Source organism: Chamaea fasciata, unplaced genomic scaffold, assembly GCF_029207755.1.
Source record: "Chamaea fasciata isolate MVZ Bird 193981 ecotype frontalis unplaced genomic scaffold, bChaFas1.0.hap1 SCAF_16, whole genome shotgun sequence".
Lineage (NCBI taxonomy): Eukaryota > Metazoa > Chordata > Aves > Passeriformes > Sylviidae > Chamaea > Chamaea fasciata.
The window spans coordinates 7,322,112-7,344,073 of record NW_027094101.1 but is presented as its reverse complement, the minus strand read 5'-3'; the positions used below and the strand labels follow the sequence as shown (position 1 = coordinate 7,344,073).

The 21,962-nt window shown below is 43.9% G+C and overlaps 1 protein-coding gene across 1 annotated transcript in view; it reads right to left on the bottom strand.

The window, feature by feature from the left end:
• SDK1 (sidekick cell adhesion molecule 1) overlaps positions 1-21,962 on the bottom strand; it is a 391,467-nt gene that overhangs the window by 65,978 nt on the left and 303,527 nt on the right. Inside the window, exons 25-30 of the mRNA XM_066198540.1 lie at positions 19,772-19,922; positions 17,623-17,860; positions 11,601-11,716; positions 11,151-11,340; positions 9,211-9,309; positions 329-523 (exon numbers count right to left, since the gene is read on the bottom strand). Coding sequence (XP_066054637.1) covers positions 329-523; positions 9,211-9,309; positions 11,151-11,340; positions 11,601-11,716; positions 17,623-17,860; positions 19,772-19,922 — 989 coding nt within the window. The remainder of the gene's footprint in view (positions 1-328; positions 524-9,210; positions 9,310-11,150; positions 11,341-11,600; positions 11,717-17,622; positions 17,861-19,771; positions 19,923-21,962) is intronic.

Below are 21,962 nucleotides of genomic sequence, written 5' to 3'. Positions count from 1 at the left end.
ATTACTTTCTTAAGATTGCAGTCTTTCTAGAAAACGAGAGAGCTGAAAAAAAAAAAACCAACCCAACCCCATCTGACTGCAAAAGGAGGCTGCATATGGCCAATATAGCAGCTGATGGAAAAATCAATCCCAACAGCCCGGCAGGTTAGAAGAACTGTGTCTCATAAAAGTCTGCCTTGCTTTCTCAAATCATGATGTTGCTATGGATTGGGGCAGGTTTATGGGGTGAGAAGGAGGAGGTGCAGCCTGCTATTAAAATCTCCCAAGCGCAGTGCAGACTCCAGGGCAGGCACAGAAATCCCCTGAACCCGTGGCTTGCAAGCATTACCTCGTTTCTCAGTGGTGATCACTGTGGCTTCCAGAGGCTCCCCCCAGCCCTGCCTGGTCTTGGCAGATGTCCTGAAGATGTAGGCTGACTCTGGGCTCAGGTCTGTGGCTGTGAACTGCCGCACTGTGGAGCCAACCTCCACCGTGGTGAACTTGTTGGGGCTGCTGCTGGCCAGGCGGTAGGCAACCTGGTACCCTGCAGGCAGAGAGGGGAAAAGGCTCAGCTGGCTCCTTTAGCAGTGACAAAGGAGCACTAGCACTATTAGTTTATCCTAATTGCATGCTTATCTGAAGTCAGGAGAAAAGTAATTTACTGCCTTTGGTGGTATAAAGCTCTGCTTTTTGGCGGATGCCAGACACCTTACAAAGGAAATCACTCACACACGAGGCTTTGCTGGATATAACTGCCATGAAACCAAGTTCACTTTCCGTCCTTTAGGCCAATAAGATGCAAAACCAGTTTAATCATTCCCGCGCACACTGGTACCTTTTTGGAAAGCAAAGGAGCAGAGGTGGTGCAGTGTGACACCTGACTGAGGCGGTTCAAGGCAACGCTCCTGTTTGCAGGTTGTTCTGCCCTCTCCCAGTTTCAGCACTGGCTCAAATTCAAGGTTCTTCAGCTGCAGCTCCAGCAGCTGGATTGCCTGAATCATGCAGCCTTCACACTGCGCCAGTCAAAGCTTGCTCCTCCCTTCTGCATGTGCTTTTCCCTCAGCAGTGAGTGCCAGAACTGCCAATAAAGCCACCCTTCTGTCATTCAGCATTGCTGCCCTTGCCCAGAGCCCGAGGAAGGAGCCTGCAAGCTCTGTGGTCCTGCTTCATCCATGCAGGTCTCAATAATCAATTCTGCTGATGCCTGTAAGTGACAGCCCCCCTTCCACCCTGCCTGACAATCAGGAGCTCACAGTTTAGCCTGGGTTATTAATGATTCCACTGTGCAAGGAGGGCTTCCAGGGTTCTTACGCACCACTAGCGACAACTGTCCCCCAAAGAGGGTCTGCCAAATGTTCAAATCCATTCTGTAAACCCAGCAATTCAATCAGGATCTCACTTCTGGAGCTCAATGGTAACTTGCAGTCCAGCAGCTGACTTCCAAAATCAATTAATAGCAGAACTGATGTGGAGTTTTGTTGCCCGAGCTGAATGTATGATTAAATGCTCCATGGAGTTACACAGGGCAGAGTGCAGCCAACAAATCCAAATCAAACCAGCTGAAAACAAAACAGTCAGGGCACAGTTCTGCCAACCCTCTGCTCATCCTCCCAATGACAAAAGATGTCTGCAGCACCTGAGCCATCTCTTTCTCATGGAATTAATATCCAGCTAGAGTTTGAGCTCCCACCACATCTTGGCTGTAACAAGACCAAGGAGAGCCAAACCTGGCATGGTTCATTTGGGAAGGTCAGTGCATGAAATCTGAGGGGCTGATCTTATCTATGGCTATTAGAGGAAACCCAATGACATTTATTTCCCACTGTGAAAATGCCACAATTACCACATTGCCACTCACAGAAAAGGCCTGGAGTTCCTGCAGTCCCTGGAATCGATGCCACTTGCGTGTGGCGCACTCTGCCACAAACGGTGGAATTTAATTGGGATACAGATGGTATTAATTTTGTTGTGCTGACTCTCACAGTGCCACTGATGATGCACCAGGGTTTCCTTGTCCTTTGTTCTCTGGCAGCTGCTCAGGGATGTGGGGCAACAGTCATGGCTAGTTCACAAGGAACAATTTGCACTGACACCTCGAGGAGTGACCCGGCTTTTCCGAGCACCCGTGCAGCTCCCCCAGGCTGCGGTTGGTTTATTCCTACAGAACATTTCCGCAGCTGTGTGGATAGCTTTAGATTTCTTCAAAGGCTGGGAACAATGTCCTGTGAGGAGTGCCTGAGGGCTTTGGGCTTGTCTAGTCTGGAGGCTGAGGGGTGACCTCACTGTTCTCTGGAGAGGGAGGTGCAGATCCACCAGGGTGGTAAAACATTGGTGCAGAGAGGTGGTGGCTGCCCCATCCTTGGAAATATTCAAGGTCAGGTTGGACACAGCTCGGAACAACCTTTTTTTAGTTGAGAATGACCCTGCCCAGGGCAGCAGGGTTGGACCAGATGGCTTTCAAAGACTGCTGCTAACCCAAACTATCCGGGTTCTGTGATCTCCCTGCGACTAACAGGACATGTGGGAATGGTTCAAAACTGCTTCAGCCAAGATTCAGACTGGACATGAAGAAGAATTTATTTACAGAGAGGGTGGTCAAACCCTGGAACTCTGTTCCTGGAGAGGTGGGCAATGCCCCAAGCCTGTCTGTGTTTAAGAGCCATTTGGATGAAGCCATTAATAATGCTTTAACTTGGTCAGCACTGAACTGGTCAGGCAGCTGGACTTTATTATTGTTATAGGTGCCTTTCCAACTGGAATAGCCTGTTCTGTTCTATTCTATTCTAATCAATTAAAAAGTCTCCTGATTTTTCAGTGCTCCTGAGTGGGCTTAGATCCCAGCAAAGTCTTGGGGTCTTACACATTCAACATTTCATTCTTTCACCTCCAAATTATCTCCTTTTATCCATGGAACTAGCTCTTCCATTACTGGTCCAATATATTTCACCAAAGTATTTCTGTAGCTTTAATGCTGCAATATTTTGATCTTTTTTAAAAGTCCACACAAAGACATAGAGCAATGGGGAGAAGGAACTCATATATATGATCTTTTTTGTTTATACTGATGTGAAGAATGTGGGAGTGAAAACCCCAGTACAGGATCTTAACAAGGAAGAAAAATAGTCAAAGAAAAGCACTGGGGAAATTTTTACAGCAGCAGGAAAGATGAAGGAAAAAGGCAACTAAGATGGCTAAAGCAGCTTGATAAAGGGACATAAGACGTAAAGAATAAGACCTGGAGGGAAACAGAGAATATTAAAAGAATAGAAAAGTTGATTTATCTAGTTATTAAAAGATAAGTATGATATCTGGGACATATCCTTGTCGAGTAATTTCCTCTCTTTTCTAAATCTTTGTAAAATACGAAGTGTAGTTAAAATGTAAGGGAGGAATAGGAAGATAACTATTTACTGCTAAATAGTGGCACTCATGCTGGAAAGCAATTGCAAACACATCCAGGTTAGGCAAAGGAACACATACATATCTAGGCCAGTACAATATCTTACACAAGAGTAGGTCTGTGGCTAGTGAAAAAATTAATTTAGCTGTGAGAAAGAGGAAATCACTTGTCACAGTCTGTCTCTGTGACAGGCTCTGCAAACTCCCTTTCCTTGCATCCCTGTGAAAAACAGTGCCAGCTCTCACTGTACGCTCCTACATCTGCTGTGTTGGCTCAAAGGCTGAGGAAATATCTGTTTTCCTGAGTTTACACAACCAGAGCCATCACCTCAACACCTCCATAGGTCTGATTCCAAGGTAAATATCCAAGCTCTACACCTGAACTCAGCTCACTTTTATTGCTACCCACAACCCACTTGAGAGACACCCAGTACTTCACTCTGACCCCCTGCACCTCCTGTTAGACAGTTCGGGACAATGAGGATCCAGACTGGCATAAAAAACCACTACTTTTATTTTTTCCGAGCACAGAAGAGTCAGTACTTAAACTACAGCTTGGATAATAACTAGGGCTAATGCAAGATCAAAAAGATAAAATTATTAAGTTGATGAATTTCAGCAAAAAGGGATAGGAGAAGAAAAGAAATGTTAAGTGAAATCAAACGACGCAAATCAATAGAGGTAAATGGAAAGTGTTCAAAGAGAAATTAATGTATGCTCGAGGGCTATAACAGGCAATTGCTGCAGTGGAGGAATATGCAGCTTCCTTTCTTTACTAGATTATGACAATAAGATATTGCAGATATCTTAGGAAAAAAATTTTAAAAATCAAAGGTTTTGAATGAAAATATAACCTTTAAAAGGTGATTGGAGCAAACTTTTTGGGGAAAGGAATATCTTACAGAATGTGAAATATCTGGATGGTCAATAGGAATTCATATTATTTTCTTAACTTTTTCACTATATAGGATTAGATCCCAAATCTCTTCTGCTATTGGGAGTGCTGCCACTCACCAGGCCAAAACAGCATTAAAAGCCCTCCTGGAAAGATCAAACCTTCAGGAGTTTATTTATTCATTGAAACTAGCCTTATTTTTCACTTTAGCATCCTTCTGAGCATTTTTTTTTCACGAGTGCAAGCAGTTCCACGAGCTGCACACTTCCCCAGCTCAATGAATGGCAGCTGCCTGTTAAACGTTAGGTCACCACAACACAGCCGCTGGATTCCCTAAAGCAAACAGGCAGGAGGAGGGTGACAACACCCCATGAATATCAAAAAGCCTTCAAGCTCATCACCATACAAAGCCCTTCAAGAAGTGACAGCACCCGTTGGTGCAGGCCACGGTGCAGCAGAGATACAAACACTTATTAATTTGTCACAGAACTCGGGGAGAGCCGAGCGATACCACGAGGTTACGCTCGGCGCGGTGGAGCAGCAATCCAGTTTGTTGATTTTCCTGCTTATCTGTTTTAGGGCCAGCGGGTGTGCAAATGCAGCCTGGGATCAAAATAGGAATTTGCAAACATGGATTACATCCAATTTTGGTTCTAATTCTGGGTGGAGTTCTTACACTATTTTTTTTTTTTTTCAATAAGCTCCAGGTAAATGCTAAATATGAGGATACCATGAGGAATACAAACCAGGGCCTGGGAGGATGTGGGTTAAGCTCTTGTTTTCAGGGGGAGCTCATAGCTTGAAGTGCACAAATGAACATTAATGCCTCATTTATCTTTAATAGTATTTGAGGGAACTATGTGGGTGCTGGCTGAACTGAGTGCAGAGAGGAAGACAGAGTGAAGCCTCTGATGGCTGGCATAACATTCCCAGAAGGAAAAAGGGAAATATCTCACAGTCTTGCACGGTAAAATATTTAAACAAACAAACAAGTGGTTTTCCCTCTTGGTGCCTGCCAGTATTTCATCCTGCTAATCTCTCTCTGAAATGCTAGAACATGTTTTTATATAGATTACAAAAATGTTAGCGGCAAAGGTGCGTGTATGCTCAGAGGACGAGGCAGGCAGAGCAGGAACATTAGTTCAAAGGCTCTAAATGTAAGTCGCTCTTGCAAAGCAAGTGGTTTTTCTTTCCAGCCCCATGAGTGAATAGAAGGGCAGCACACAAAATTATGTTCACTTATTTTTCCCAATGACTCCACTTTGGTGCACTTGACCAGGGAGTTGGAGTGGTGTTTTGGAGGTTCATTATAGTAATGAGATGTAAAAAGTGTACAGGGAAAAAAAAAAACAACCCCAAACTCCCCAAATTTGAAACCTTTCCTTAGAAAGCTACACATTGTTTTTTATCTATTTTTGAAGCACAGCTCACTTCTTAGAAAAGATCACAGAAGTACCCAGCACGAGCAATTTTCCATTTTTCTCTCTTTGGCAGCTAACTACTTCCTCCAGGAACCTCAGTATTTCTACCATTGAGAAAATAAAAGCGAGAACTGTTGAATAAAGACAATGGACTTCAAAGTGGTGGATGGGTGGAACTGGCAGGTAACATCCCCTGGGGAAGGAATTCTAAGGGAAAAAGGAATCCAGGTTAGCTGACCATTTTAAGAGACAAAAAAAAAAGGTACAACTATCCCAACGCAGACAAAAGATGTTAAGAGGCCAATATGTTTGCATTCAGAGCTCACTAATGACCTGAAAATCAAAAGTGAATTGGACAAAAAGTTGAAACAGGACACAGGTCTAAGGGAGCGTATAAATAGACAGCAGAGGCAGGTAGGGACAAAATCAGAACGGCCAAAGAGCAAAGTGAGTTATCACCTGAAGGGCAGCAAAGGCAATGAGAAAGATTTCATAAATACATTAGAAGTCTGAGGGAGAGGATGAGGACAAGTCAACCAGCAGGAAGAAAAAATGAGCAAAAGAGAGGTGAGGCAGAAAGGGAAGGAAGGCTGATACCTGCATTGCTGCATTTTCGCACACAACAAGAAGTTGATGCTGACAAGATCCTCCACACAAATGAAAAGTGACAACAATGTAAGTAGGAATGTAGGCTGGAATAGAGAACAGGTTAACGAATATTTAGTTAAGCTGGATGTAATCAAGTCAGAAAGGCCTGATGAAATTTGCCCTGCAGAGATGGAGCCATCTCTGAATAATTAGCCATTGTCTTCTAGGACCTGTGGACGACAGGTGACAGCCCAGAACATTACAAAAGGGCACACAGAGTACACCATCTTTTAAAAGGAGGCAAGACTGACTAAAGGAATGATGAACAAATCAAACTAAAGTTCAATTTACAGAAAGAACATGGGAAAAAAATATGAGTCAATATACAAGCATCTATGAGGATAATAATGTGCCAAGGAACAGCCAATATCTGTTTGATTGGAGCAAATAATAAATATCAAATAATCTGTTTTCCATTTTGACAGTGTAATTGGCCAGGTGGGAAGAGTAGATATGATCCACGTTGACTTTGAGTAAGGCTTTAATATGGTTGTGCACAGTCCCACCAAAAGCAAACACAATAACGGAATCTAAGACAAACACCACACACATTTCATTTTGAAATGAACTCTTAAAAAAAATAAAATGTTGTTATCAATGATTTGCTAACAACCTGGGAGGACACAGTAAGTAAACTCTCATGAGACCTCATGAATGAGCCTGGTCCTGTTTAATACTTCCATTAATGACCTGGCTGATGGAATTGCCAATCTGCTTGCAAACTCCAAAAATGAAACCAAGCTGTGCACACTTTAGAGGACACGAGTGTCATTTAAAGAGATCTGGGTAATGAAGAGAGATGGTCTGGAATCAGTGAGATGAAATTCAATAAAGGCATCTGCGAATTATCACACTTAAAGAGAAAAAGCTGAATGTACTTGTGAAAGGAGGACTGGCTGACCTGGAACTGTACCGTGGGACATGAACTGACTTAGTTACACCACCAGAGGAGTCAAGGACAGTGTGAAGCATCCTGGGATGTCTTACTGGGCAGGGGCGGTGAAAGACACTGGAAACAACAGTCTACATGCTAAACATGTCAAAGATTCTTTAAGGGACAGCTTTTCCCTTTCCTTCCAACCCTGTTCGTATGATTTTATCATCACCATAATGGCAGCGAGCAAGAACCAGCTGGGGGAGGGGGGGGGGGATGCACTGCACAAAGCACTCTGCAAAGACAAAAGAAAGGAAGACTTCCTACTCCACTGATCTTGCAGCAGCTCCAGAAAATGAAGCAGGCAAAGTGCAGCAACGTGAGAGGTTGGAACACAGTTGGGGGAGCAAAACGTCTTTTGTGCTTCCTCATCATTCCTATCAAATGATTTTTTTTTTTCTCTTTAACCACATCCTGTGACTCAAATCTCAACCTCTGCTGAGAGCAAGTTCTAAGACACACAGTTCCTTAAAAAAAGCAACAAATCAAACCCCCAAGACAACCTGGAAGCCAAGCTTCCTTGAGCTGCAGAGAAACCCTGCGTGGATCCATCTCTGGCAGCTCATTGCTGCCAAGCTTCACACAGACTCCTCGTCGTGCTCAGAAAATCGTGCAGCTTCTGCCTTTGGATGCTGTTTGAAGATTTCCCTGTGCCTTCGGATGCCAGGATCACTTTGGTAAACTACACACCTGAGCAAACACTTGGAGTTCTTGAGTCTAGATTTAAGTGCAATGCAGGATGAGTTCTGTATTTAAAGCAATGCCACCTCTGCAGGAGCATTTGAAGCAGGCACCACCCTCCAGCCAGCAAGGAAGGCTTTAGGGAATATTGCTGAAAGCCTCCACATGAGCCTGAATGATGGCACTGAAATTAGAAGCAGAAAGGCCTGGCAGACTGAGCAATAGATAAAAACAAAAGCTTTTGCTTCTGTTCTCAGAATTGAGACACAAATCTTTACTCACCAGCCAGAACTACTGTAAAATGTGTTCAGCAGCAGCAGAAAACACTAAATTGCTTGGTAACTATGAGCTACGTTAATTTTAGAGGCAGGAAAGGATTCTTACATTGTAAAAGTCTTCACATTTTAAGTGCAACAGTGGCTGGTGCACATATTGCAAAGGCAACCCAAGAGTTATGAGAGCAGGAAGGTGAGAAGGTTTTCCACAAATTCCTGTCATGCCTTGCTGCCTCTCTTTCCCTTGATGAAAGGGCAAATAGGATTTAACTCCTCATGACCTGTCAGACATATTATCTGAAGGATGCAATAAAACGGAAGCACACATAAAACTGAAACACTGGGCATGTCTGGAAAAGGTGGGGAAAATCCAGGTCTCCAGGCAGCTTTCCCAACAGTCAGCCAAACAGGTTACCAAGCCAAATGCAGATGGGAAGAGAGATGACATTCAGACATAGGGCCTTGAACAACACCGAATTCTGGCTCAGGAAAACCCACAGCACGGAGCCCCACAGACTTGTCCCCTCAGGTGACAGCAGCACATTTTCCTTTCTTCAGCCAGAGATTTGCTTATGTGCAAGGCAAAGGAAAGTGTGGGAATACAGCTTGGAAGCAGGACTCAAAGTACTGCTGAACTTATTACAGAAGTAGATGTGTTAGAGGGCTACAAGCCCTGGCGAATCAAGGCAAGACCCTGAAGAAGGAAGAGATCAGGGTGTATGTGTGTATGTTTGTGTGCAAGACAGCACAAGCCTGTACAGGTCTGTGCTAGCCCGTAGTTAAGCAATGTTACGAAGAGACATAGATATGGTTGTTATGCTTGAAAGGTATGTAAACCAGCAGTGTGCGTTCAATAAAATCAGCTTCATGATGCAAACCATGGGGATCCCAACAGCCCGACAGGAAAACCCCACAGCTGCAGCTTGCCCTGATCTCCATCCCTCCACCCCCAGCCTGGGGTTTGCTGCTCCATCTCACCCAGGATGATCCCGTTGGGCTCCTCGGGCGGCTGCCAGACGATGCGCACCGACGTCAGCCTCACCTCGGGGAACACCAGCCTCACGGGGGGCCCGGGGGCTGCAAGGGAACACACAGCTCATGGCAGCAAGGGCTGCACCTCACAGGGCTCACAGCTCTTCTGCTCACCCCGTGCAGAATTACAGCCCAAGCTGTATATCTCCAGCAGTGGTTGAAAGCACCCATGCATGTGAATAATATACATTTATTCTGTATACACATATATATTCTGTCCATGGAAAAAGGCCTCCAACACCCTCAGACACCAAACACAGCACAGACCAGTGCACCCTACAGTGTTTTTTTTACTGTTCCAGGAGCTCTGAAGGATTTTTCTCACTGCAGCATCACTACTGGTGTAACTGAGAACGCACTATGAAGCACGACAACAAGCTGTCTTTACAGAGTGTTATACAGCTTAATCCACTTCATACCTGTTGGAATTCAATAATATCCCTTCCCTGTGTCATCAGCACCAGCTTTGAACTGCTCCCTGACTTTACATTTGCATCTTAAACACTGAGGTGTGAGCGGGAGAACCTGAGGCAGGTGAGAGGCACATTAACACAGACGGTGCTGACCAGCCCAGGTTCACGAGGTGAGGAGATGCTAATTCATACATTACCATCCACGAATTTTCCCCTTCAGCACAAATTCCACCTGCATTACTCCTGGTGATACTTTTAATTAAGTTGAGCCCAGAGGAGACACAACATATTTATGTCAGGGGTATGGAGATGGAAGAACAATTTGTTTCATTTGCCAACGTGCACTTAAGGAGGGAACTGCTATAATGGGGTTATCCAAAACAAACAGTTTTAAGTATTTCTCATTACAGCCTGATATGTACATTTCACTGAGTGCTTTTTCTCTCCCTGCAGAGTTCTGCTAACAGTAATTTTTCTTATTTCTCCTTTCAAAGAAAAGCCAGGTCTACACACAGGGAGTATGCTGAAAAAAAGGCTAAAAAAATGTCAGGGAGTTGTTGGCCCTGTTCCTGACCCCACACGTTCCCACTCCTTCCTTCCCTGCACTGAATGGAAAATGTTTTGTTAAGCCAGAGGTCTGAATGTGTTTTCAGCCCAACCAAATTCCCTTAATCAATTTCCTTGTGTAAACCAATGTCTACTCCATTATTATTTTGAAAAGATTTTGATGACAAAGAGAGAGATTTAAACAGAAGCTTCTCCCACTGATCTCAACCTATTTATTCCTGAAAAGGTAACAAAAAGTAAAAGCAGTTTTAGCATCTGCAAAGCCCAAAAATATTTCAAGAATGGAACCAAATTTCTATAGAATCCCATCAGGAGGAATGCTTCTATCACACCAGTGTGCTCAGAGAGTGCTTGCTTGGGTTCCTTCAGGACATCCAACTGCACTGGGAAAGTGCTGGAGGCAGCTGCTAAAGGAAGCTGGTAGGATCATCTTCCAAGGTCAATGCCTTATTCTTTTGGGGTAAAAAAATAAAAAAAAAGAGAGTGGATTACTGAAGTTGCAAATTCCATCTCTTTCCTTCAGATTTGTTTATTGCTTTCAATTGCAGTTCTTTTTTTTTTTTTTTAGCATGAATGAACTTCAATAGGAATTTATAATTGGGCTCTAAAATTCTTCAATAGAAATTATCTCTACCAAGCTTCAGAGTTCAATAATTTTTTCCTCTTCATTAGTTGCAGGGAAGGAGGAAATAGGGGACACAGGTTTCCTGTGCCTTTGCCAGATTCTCAGCCCATGACCAGTGGGATGCTGCTGAGTTATACCAGACACAGTCCTTTGGGTTCAAAGCTGAAAAAAATTTCCCCCAAAATCCAAATATTTGTTGCCTACACTTGCACCACTAGAAGAAATCTGCATTAAAAGGTTGGATCAAATAAGATGGTTCTTTTGGTAAGCTTTAAACTCACCATCATCCTTGGTTCTCTCTGTCACTGCAGGGGAGCTGGGGACCCCATCCCCGATGCGGGTGAACGCCAGCACCTGCAGCTCGTAGAGGACGAATTTCCTCAGGCCTGACAGCAGCACTGACTGCGTGTGGTTCCCCCTCACTGTTTGGCTCTTGGGTTCAGAGTCCAAATCCTTTGCTTTGTAAAGGATCTGCAGGATAAACGTAGATGAGGCACAGAAGGAAAGAGATTGCTGCATGAGGAGTGACAAGAGGGAGATTCCTCCTTGTCACCCCGTGTAAAATGAGATTACATTCACTAACCACCCCTTGCAAAGCCAGCACACCTTCTGTATCTTCTCCAACTGACTTAGGAACAATAAGAATAACCAGCAGGTGAATAATGAACAACAAATACAAAATCATGTCCTGGTAATACACTAAAAATGAGTATGAAACTCCAGTTGCATACCTTGTAGCCCAGGATGAGACCGTTCTGCTCAGACTCAGGAACTGCTGCCCAGGTCAGCAGGATCTGGGTTGAGCTCACAGCTTCAGCAGAGACATTCTCAGGGGGAGCAGAGGGAACTGGAACCACACAGCATTACCAAAGAGCAGAAATAAGTTAGACATATCAGATCATTTTTCTCCATCTCCCTACCTGCTCAGGAGTCTTCCAGGATCCCACAGAAGAGCATTCAAACCCAAAAGGGCTCAAATATGTTTTAGACAATCCCTTCTCCTCTTGTATTCATTCTACATCATCTTTTTATTTCAGCCCGTCTCACAATTTCTTGCCAGTTCATCTCAGAAATGACAATGTTTGTAAAGAGCTAAACATTTAATACTTATCAGTGTCTACAGACAGACAGTAAATATTGACAGCTATGAATAAATTTCAAATACTATATATCTGCAGTAATTAGAACCAAGTTTTAATTCCTGGACTCCTCCACAAGCCTATCCCCCAGTATTTCCTTCCCATACCTTTTATTCCCTATGCCAAACCCCAGAAATCTCTCCGAATGTGAGTTTATCTTACAGCATGATCTGTTCTAACAAGAAGTTTTATGCCCCGTGCCTTCCTATATTATCTGAAAGGAAATGATAACATCTTGTCTAGAGCTAGCAATAATTTCCCCCCTGGACAGCACTCCCACTTCAGTAAGAAGTTCTTTAACCTATGCAGCCTTTTGATGATGTGATAGCGCTCCACATTTGCAAGGCATCAATTAGAGATGGCTGCATTAACACGAGGTGTATTTTCAGGGATTGATACGGTGTCAATGAGAGATGCCTATTTCATTTATGTTGCAAAATTGGCTCTCATGAAACTGGAAACATCATTAGGGCTGATGGCACAGGAACACTGTAATTTTCTCTGACTCCAGAGAAGAGCAAACTTGCATTTTCCCCTGCCATTAAAACTCAAAGTGCTGCAGAACCACACAACTGCAGCCTTTTGTAGGCAAGCTTAATAGCATGTCACGTTATGCAAGCAGGATGTGAGGCTATTTTTAAGAGTTCACATTTTACGCTGCCCTTTCGCATTTTTTCCCCATGGCATTTCCAACATCTGAAGGGTACAATCTTTTCTAAAGCCTGATACACCTGTCAGACCTCCAGAGAACATTCCCCAAGTTATGTTACACAAGCACTTAGGGACGGTAAGGCCTGATTAGGGCCTGAATACATCACAAAAAGCAGCCCGAAGCTCTGCCAAAGGAATGCTTTCCTGGCTGACCCAGTGAAAGAACAGACCTGCTGTTTAGGAGGCGAACTCCTGAAGCTCCTAGCAACATGAATGAGATAATGGGTATGACACCAGAACTAATAAAAATGGAAAAAACCCACCCCCAAAACCTGGCACCCCCACCCCTGTGCACTCAAGGTAAACGGCAGAGATGGTAATTTCTGAAACAATTTCCCTGATACTAATTATTTGGGGCATAAGGAGCAGAGCACGATCACACGACACTGCAGCAGACTAAAATCCAATTTTTTCCCCCCTCCAACACAGAAGTGTCTTTTTTTTTGTTTTTAAATCTTCTCCCAGATTTATCCCCCACAAGGATATAATTATGTTAAAGAAAAATAGATTGCCAGGAGCCATGAATGTCTTTGGATAGCTGCCATAACTTTATCTGTAGATCTTCACAAAGAGCTACTCCCACATGAATCACTCCTGGAGAGAGAAAGGGTGGAGGTGGGTCACGAGAAACCAGGATGTGTAGAGGAAAGAAGCCCTTTCCAGCCACATTTATTTCTATTTTATTTAGTTTGAGGCCTTTCAAAAGAGAAAAAGCTACTTTATTTTACAAATATTTCTTTTCCTCTTTGATCAGCAGCCAGGAACTCTCCCGAATTCACAGAAGGTGGAGGCTGTGCCCAGGCTGGCCCTGAGGGCATCCTGACTTTTGAGGTGATGGTCACACTGCTGGTGGTGGCACTGGACAGCCGACAAAGGAGAGAAGGTTCATTAGCTCAGAGCCCTCTCAATTCCCAGTGACAGAGCAGCTGAATGCCCCCTTCTCCCTGGAAAGGAGTCTAAGTCCAGTGCCTGAATGGCAAAAATCTTTGTGCTCGTTGAGTGAGGTTTAAATCTTCAGTTCTCACCTCAGTGTCAAGAATTTTATTCTAATATGAATTCAGGAGCTGCAAGTGATTTTATGGATCTTATTGTTGCCAGTCTTTTATCAAGTAACAGGCTTTGATTGACCCTTTAAGAATGAATTAAAAGGTAACCTTCATTTCTCTGACCCATCTCCTCTCTCAGGAAGCTGTGATTCAAAGAAATTATAGTTTGCTAAGACTAATTAGTGAGTGAGGCACATAATCCCTCTTTCCTCTGCATGCTCCTTTCTCTAACGCTGGTTTCCTTAAACTGTTGCACTGAAGACTTTGTTATAAGCTCCAAAAAGCTGAGTTCTCATTAGTAACCTGCAAGAACAGCACAGAAGCCAAGCAACAGTGTCCAAAAAAAAAAAAAAAAAATCCCAGAGTTTGAACAAAACGAACCGGAAGCACGGGAACTAAACGATGAGCTAATCCAGCAAAGTGCCAGCATGGAGCACTTCAGAAGATCAAACATAGGAAATCACAGAGTTACTGGCACTTTGCACTGGAACTTCAATAACAAGCTCAAGTTTTTAAGGTTATCCACTTTGGCATCTACAATCATGCATCCTCTTTCTACATCTGACACAGCCACATCTGATATACAGCAAATTAAGTCATTTTATGTCTCTAACTGGGCCAAAAGGAGCCTTTAATAAGCTAGTCTGTATTCTGGCTTTCTAGGAAAGCTAGAGAGTGGGATGCAGTGGTTCTCTGCATTTTTGCAGCTCATTTTAGCTGCACATCCCTCGCTCTTTTTGAAAGCAAAAAATTAAAGTGGCACATTGTACATCTGACTGATGTCAGCTAAGAAGTGCAGGTTCCCAGCAAGGTTCACGGCAAAAGTATCACAGCCGCAGGACACATCCACTTTGCCTGTAAAATTAGGTACTGCAGGCCAAATCCCCAGCTTGTACAAACTGACAAATTCCCACAGTGACACTGGACCACATTTGAATTATCAAGAGATGCTCCATCACAGCACAATAACTGCCCTGTGAAGGTCAGACTCCCCAGCATCGGGAGATTGATCCTTGCCATGGATGTGTGACCATGCTCCTACAGTAGCTCATGCTGTAAGACAAGTGTACACATTCATGTAGCTGAATATTAAGAGCACAAAATCCATTAAGGCACTGGGTTAGGTGTATCTGAGATGAATTTTTTCGAAAGCAAGAGGGCTCTGTATCTAAGAGGAAGCAGCCCTGCCAAGGTTGTTCTAATACATCAGATGCCTCTGCAATTTCTTGCTTTCTCTATATTGGACCTCCTGTCATTGTCAATTTATTGAGTGGAAACTGAGCTTGTTACTCTGCAGTTATTTTACACTGTAAAATTTAATGAGCTATTTAATTTCTAACATTACGAAAACATTTTGGATTGATAGAACCTGTCCTGTTTAAAAATCCTAATTCATCTCCCTCCACCTTCAGCTGCTTGCAACCCTATCCCAGATTTTCATTTTAGGATTTCCCAACTGTTTTTCACGCCAGTGTTATCAAAACCTCCAGCATTATTTATTCTCTCATAGTTTCTTTGGTTTTGATTTGTTTTATATATTCAAGAGCTTCAGAAACCAGTGAATACTTGTAATGACATGCCCCACTATTGTTGTTGGCATTTGTGCTCAGCTATCAATGCTGTGATTGCACAACCTAAAACAAACAAATGCTCAAACAGAGCTTTATTTTTAATAAAGATTTTGGGCTCCACTGGCTGCACTGCCATCGGATACCACGACCTGGTTTAGTGCCTGGGCTCTACTCCTTATCTCCTTGGATGGTGTAAAACATGGATCCAGGAGTTGTGCCAATGAAGCACCACATGATCCTGGCCAAGCCACCTCTGGCCAGCTGTGCAGGATGTTTACAACCCCCAGCACCAGCAAAACCAACTTCCCTAAGACTCTGGATCTCAAAAAAATGGAAGAAAAAATATTTAGGACACCTGCTTTTGAAGTGCTCTGAGAACATGAGCAATAAATAGAATTTTTCCTATGGTTCCGAAGACAGACCTAAAAGTGCTTTGACCTTTCTCTCCGGCTTTAAATATCTTTTATTTGCATTTTAACCCCATTTGACTGTGCGTACAGGTTAATTCCAGATTCCCTGAAGTGCTTTCATACAGTTTGCTGCTAAGCCAGCACATCTTGTATATTCTAAACCTAGGAAAATACAGCCAAAGTCTGAGCCCTGACTTGTTCTATGCAAGAAATCAGATGTCAGTATCAAAGAAAACACACGGAAAAAAGCAAATGAGTCCTTATGGTCTAGATCACAGCTTTGTGTTATTTTGATCCTGGGTTCTGTGTACCTCCCACAATCAGTTTCAAGTCAACCTTCTCTTAATACTGCCATAGAAAATGCCAGATCCACACGTAACCTCTGATCTTTAGATGCTGAGCAAGAGCGCTGTAATCCTAAGGTTTTATGAAATGACTTAATCTTAGTATTTACTACATTTCAAAAGAAGTGTTTGAAGAGCAGCAGAGAGGCGAAAGTGGAGGAGGTGATATCTTTTTATTACGATACAGAACTGCTTTGTCTGGGTCGTGCTATCTCTAACTCCAGCACAAGCCTTTTTTAAAATACCTCTGGCAATCGCTTTCCAATTACTCCTTCCCAAAGAGCAACACTTCAGTGGAGGGGGATGACTTTGTTTAGCTTTCTCCCTGGCTAGTTCAAAGCAGAGTTATCTGAACCAGCAGACCAAACCCTGCCGTGCCTGGCCTCGCTTCCCACCAAGGAACACTGCGTGGTACACAGGGCACAGACATGCAGGGGATTAAATCCCTTTAAAAAACTTCTTTAACGAAGCAAAAGTCACAAAGGAATAACAGGAAAAAAATATCAGCATTGAACCTCGCACAAATAAGTGTCACAAATGGATTTATTATTAAACTTTTAAACCGCACGAGTCACCCACTTTGCTACTAACTTGCAGCATAACTTCTCATTTCTCAGGTGGATGTAGGGTAGGTCTGGAAATACGTTTTGGGGAAGTCAACAGCTAGAGAGCAGCTTTTCAACATCTGCCTTCACTGTTCTCCTGAGCTAAAAGTAATTTACTGTTGCCTGAGAGTGACAGTTTCCTTCTGATATTTGAAGTCTCTGTGCTTGCCTGGACAATTCAGCTCAACAATACAGCCCTGCTGCTCTAGGTCTGTGAGAAGGTTATGTCTACACAGCCTTGTACACACAATTTTGGAAGGCAGGTTTGAAAATGTGCCATCAGAAGCTCAGGTAATTATTTTATTTCTCTCTGTGTAATCAGCTCTCTAACGTGACTTGTGCCCTTTTAGAATTATTTGGTGCTTGAAATGAAATTTCAGGTAACCACAGCTGTGAGAAAATGTGCCTCAGGCTAGACGCAGACAGGGAAAAGGGGAGGATTAGGGGAAATGGGGTATGGGGAGGAAGAGGAGGCGTGAGAGAGCATCTCAGCCAGAAAAGTATACAAGCTTCTCCCTGTGCCGTCCACACTGGGGCAGAAATGGGGAGAGGTTGTTCTGTTTGCTTTAAATAAAAAACCTGAAGGTTTGTGCATGAAGGCAAGGTAGGAATAAAACAACAAAAAAAAGGAAATAAACCTTCAAATGCCTATATGTCTTTTTGCCTGCAGTGCATCTCGAGATAGGTTTTTTTTTTAAATTTCATCTCAGATCTAACAGCTCAGCAAACAACAACAACAAAAAACAAACAAACAAAAAATCAACCAAAAAAAACCCCCCCCAAAAAACCCCAAACAACAACAAAAAAAAATCGGTGAACAAAATCAATAAATTAATAATTAATTAATTACAAATGAATGAACCAAAGGGCAGAAAGCGGAGAACTGCCTGGGTTTTCTGTGGCAGCAGGCGTGGCGGTTGGACTCACCCGACTCCCGCGTGCGGCCTCTGACGGGCTCGCTCCAGGGCCCGGCGCCGATGGCGTTGAAGGCCTGGACCTGCAGCTCGTACTCGGTCCACTCCTGCAGCTCCTCCAGCGTGCACTCCCGCGCCAGGCGGTCCCCGAGCACCCTCAGCAGGGCCGGGGACGGCGGCTCCACGCGCCAGGCCCGGATCCTGTACCCCACCGACTCGGGGTTCCCGTTGTACTGCGTGTCAGGGAGCGGCTGCCGGGCGACACAGGAGAGCACGACATTCCCGTCAGGACACACGGCTCTCCACGGCGCCCTGAGCTCGTGGGCAGGCCGCAGCAAGACTAAAGTGATTAAGAGGTTGGTTTTCATGCTTCGTGATCTCTACGCTTCTGTGCTGCCTGGAGTTTTTCTTTTGGTTTTTTTTAACCCTAATTTTGAGGCAAGTAGGTTCGCTCACAAAAGCAAGGCCTTTCCGTGTGGGTGCATCAACACCAAGTTGATACTTTGTAGGTTTGCTCACAAAAGCAAGGCCTTTGCTGTGGGTGTATCAACAGGGATGATATGAATACAATATATTTCAGAGCTTTGTGATTAATTATGGAAATGAATGATAAATTGCTGAAGCATGTGACAAATTCATTTATCGTACATTTTTTAATTTTTTTTACTGACTCTCTGCCTCCTCATTTATCAGCAGAGATTCATTCTAGTATTCTAACTCCCCAAGCAATTTCAGAGATTAAAATATGAAATAATTAGCCTACTTCATGAAGTTTGGAGTTTTTCTGCTGCAAAACTAACTACACGATGCCACGGATGGCTGAGATTCAGTTCTGATTCACTGGAAAAGCTGGATAACATTAACATTTCACAGCTAAGAAGACTCTACCCTGCAGGCATGCAGGGCTAGAAACGTGACCCTCATTCTGCAGGAAGGGAGGAATCCCCAGCTCCCAGGGGAAAACAGATTCACCTGCAGGTCTTGAAATAAAAGAGATTAAACACTTTCAAATATTGATGTTATTAAGCATGAAAAGCGTTTATCAGGTCATTTTTAGCTGTGGCTGTTGCTTCTCCCAAACCCTGCAGTTTGACTCAAGGAAAAGAGTCTTCCAGGCAGCACAATCCTAATGTTTTAAAGGCTCTTAAAACAACCTGCAGTTAATTTTGATGGAAGATATGTAGGTCTGGATCCAGTACCAACGTGGGCACGATATTCACAAAGAAAAGCCATGACAGAGTTTTGTGGGGCCTCTCAAAGGCACTGCAATGGCTCCTCTGTGGGAAGTGAGGTGACACCTTCAAGCTTCAGGTTTTGGCCTGGCAAGGTTCAACATTAAGTGCAGTGTCCTGTTGAGAAACTGGAATTATTCCTTCCCAACAGGAGAAAGATCCTCTTGCTCCCAGCCTGATTTTGACTTCCAGCCATAATGAGTTTATGCATGGAAAAGCTAACATTTGGGCTAAAGGAAACCTGTGCTTCATCAACTTCACACCGCAGTAACCCCGGTGGAAAACTCTGCCTAACAGGGGTGAAGAAAAACCATTCTGGAGCAGGTTAATTGCCAAGTAAATCCCAACGTGGCAACACTGCAGGTAACTGAGAAGGGAGAAGGGGCACAGCGATGTCAGCAATTGCCGCATCTTTGCGATTAATCATTTATCTCTGCATTTTAGCGCATAATTCCACACTGTTTCAGCTAAATCTAATCTTCCCACAGAAGTGCCAGCCTCGCTGCTGCTGCTGCACCACAGCTCTGAGAGCCCCAGGATGCTGCCCATGGCTAGGGTGCCCCTTCTGGGGACCGTTTTGTACGGAGCAAACAACCGAGCCCTGGAAAGCGGCAAATTGGCTCGAGCGCCCCGTTCCTGCCCCACATGTTGACCCGGACTGTGGTCCTGGAGCTCCTCAAAGCCAAGCTTTTACACACAGGCACATTCCCCTGATGAAGTGGCAGAAACAGTGGCGGGAGGCAATTTATTTGATTAATAAGGCACTTAAGGCAAGGCTCAGATTTCCGACTAGTCTGGAAAAGGAAACGATTTGGCTGAGTGCGAGGAGGAGGAGGAGGAGGCACTTTAGGAGGGCTGCCCTGGCCCCGCGGGAGCAGCCCCATCCCTATCCCCATATCCCCCATCCCCAAATTCCCTCGAGCTGCTCACCACCCATCGCAGCCACAGGCTGGTCTCGCTGGCCGTGCGCACGGTGACGCTGCCGGGGGCCACGTCCGGCGGGGCCTGCAGGGTCTGGATGACCCGCGAGGGCTGGCTCAGGGGGCTGGAGCCCACCACGTTCACCTGCCGCATCCGGAACCTGGAGCAAGGGGGGAAAAGAGGCAGCCAGTGCTGCTGTCAGGGCTCGGGGAGCGCTCCCCGGCTCCTCCAGGGAGGAAGGATGAGTGGAAAAATACGAATTAGGGGCTTTCTGAGCATTCCGCGAAGGTCGCCGCACGCGGGTCCTCTTTGTATTCGCTGCTGAATGCTTGATGGTAACTGCTTTCAGATCCTCTCAGGTATTTAAAAAATGAAAATGAGATTAGCTTAGGGTCTATTAGAAACTTAGGTATTTGTGTGAGAAATTTATGTTAATTATACCAAGCCTGATGAGCTTATGCTGGCAGTAAGTGATTTTCTCTGGCGATGCTTATACAATACATTCAGAAAGGTATTAAAATATCAAACTTCGGATAGTCTTATTCCCTGTCAATATAAAAAATATACTGGTGATAACATTTCCCCTCAATTACTCGTTGAAAGAGGCTGATTTATCCCTGTGCTGCATTTTCAGCCTTCCTGCACAAGAAAGATTAAGTTATTTAATATGGATATGCATCTCTAAAAAATACCCTGTCTGCTTGAAACCATCTCTTCTACAATAGAAATCCTTATTGAGTCACAAAAGATTTAGGGAAATCTTTTTTTACACGGAGCACCACATAATTAAGATGTGCTGTATATTTCAGATACTCTCACCCTCACAAGCAACTGGAAGCACCCACCACTTGCACATAAATACGTGACCTACTCATATTAAAAATTTAATTTTTGGACCTAATGACTGAGCTTGGGAAAAGGAGGAGCCAGTCAGCACAGCAGTGTTTATTTACCTGCTCTGATCTCCCTCCAAAGTACACTGGAGGAAACTCATTAAACAAATACTGTCCTGATTTCACTCTCAAACAGTGGCCCAAAATACAGGGAAGAAGAATGGCCTGTAAAGATGTGCTCTGATAATCAGCTCTCACCGTGCATTTCCTCAGTGGGCAACGACTGAAGCTGATCAGGGGACAACAAATCCATTTGGCAACAGCTGTCTAGGTTTCAAAAACTGGTATAAAATTGCTCAACACTGAAGCAAAACTGAAAAAGCTCCTATCAGGACATGCAGGAGAGAAAAAAGCCAGGCAAAACTCAGGGAGCTGCCTAAAAATGAAAAAAAAAATCAAAGGGGAACTGGATGTGTGAAAGATTCTAGTGTAAATGGAATCACTCCAGAATTTAATGAATACAAGAGAAAAATGAGATGTACGAATAAGACAAACCAAAAAGTTTAATAACTGCGAAGAAACAATCACCCAAAATTTCTCATATTCTTCATTATTTGCTATCTCAAAGACGTTTCTCCATGCACCTGTCTGGGTGTGCAAGTTTTCCTAATTCTTCACAGACAGTGAACCCTGAACTGTGATACAACCTGCACTCTCCTGCTCATCCCTGCCTTTTCAGCTTTTAGGATCCCTCTCTATGAGGAGAGAAAAATCCTCTTAACCTGAAGACAATTTTCCTAAACCTCTGCACCAGAAATCTCTGCTTAAGTTGAAAAAAAAAATTTCAAAGACCTTTTAGTAAAACGCTTAGCTCTGGAAGATGAGGTTTAAAACACTTCAGTGGAGAGTTAGTGAAAAATTCAATATGTTCCTAGGTTTGTGACCAAGGGAGGAAAATTAACGTGCCAGCACTGAGTCAGTTGTAAATTACATGAGCTCTCCTTGGTTGCACCTACTCCTGGCTTACAACAGCACATGGATTAGTTAATAGCCCCTTCAGCCAGCACAAAATGGACAAGTTTCTAGAGGGTTGATTTAACAATTGTCACTGGATCTCCTTTTCACCAGCCTCTACATTAGCAAGCTGGATCATGAAAGTATTTTTCATTAGGGCTGAGTACCTCGAATTCTCCAGTCTTGTCTATGCCATGGCATTGCTTGGATTGGATTGATTTAAAAATCAATCTTGTTTAACTGGGGTGCACCCACAATGCAGAGTCACCTCAATCAGTTTAAGCATTGCTTATATCTATTAAGCTTAACTTGGTAAATTCCTATTAACGAAGGTTTCATCTAACTGATGTTAC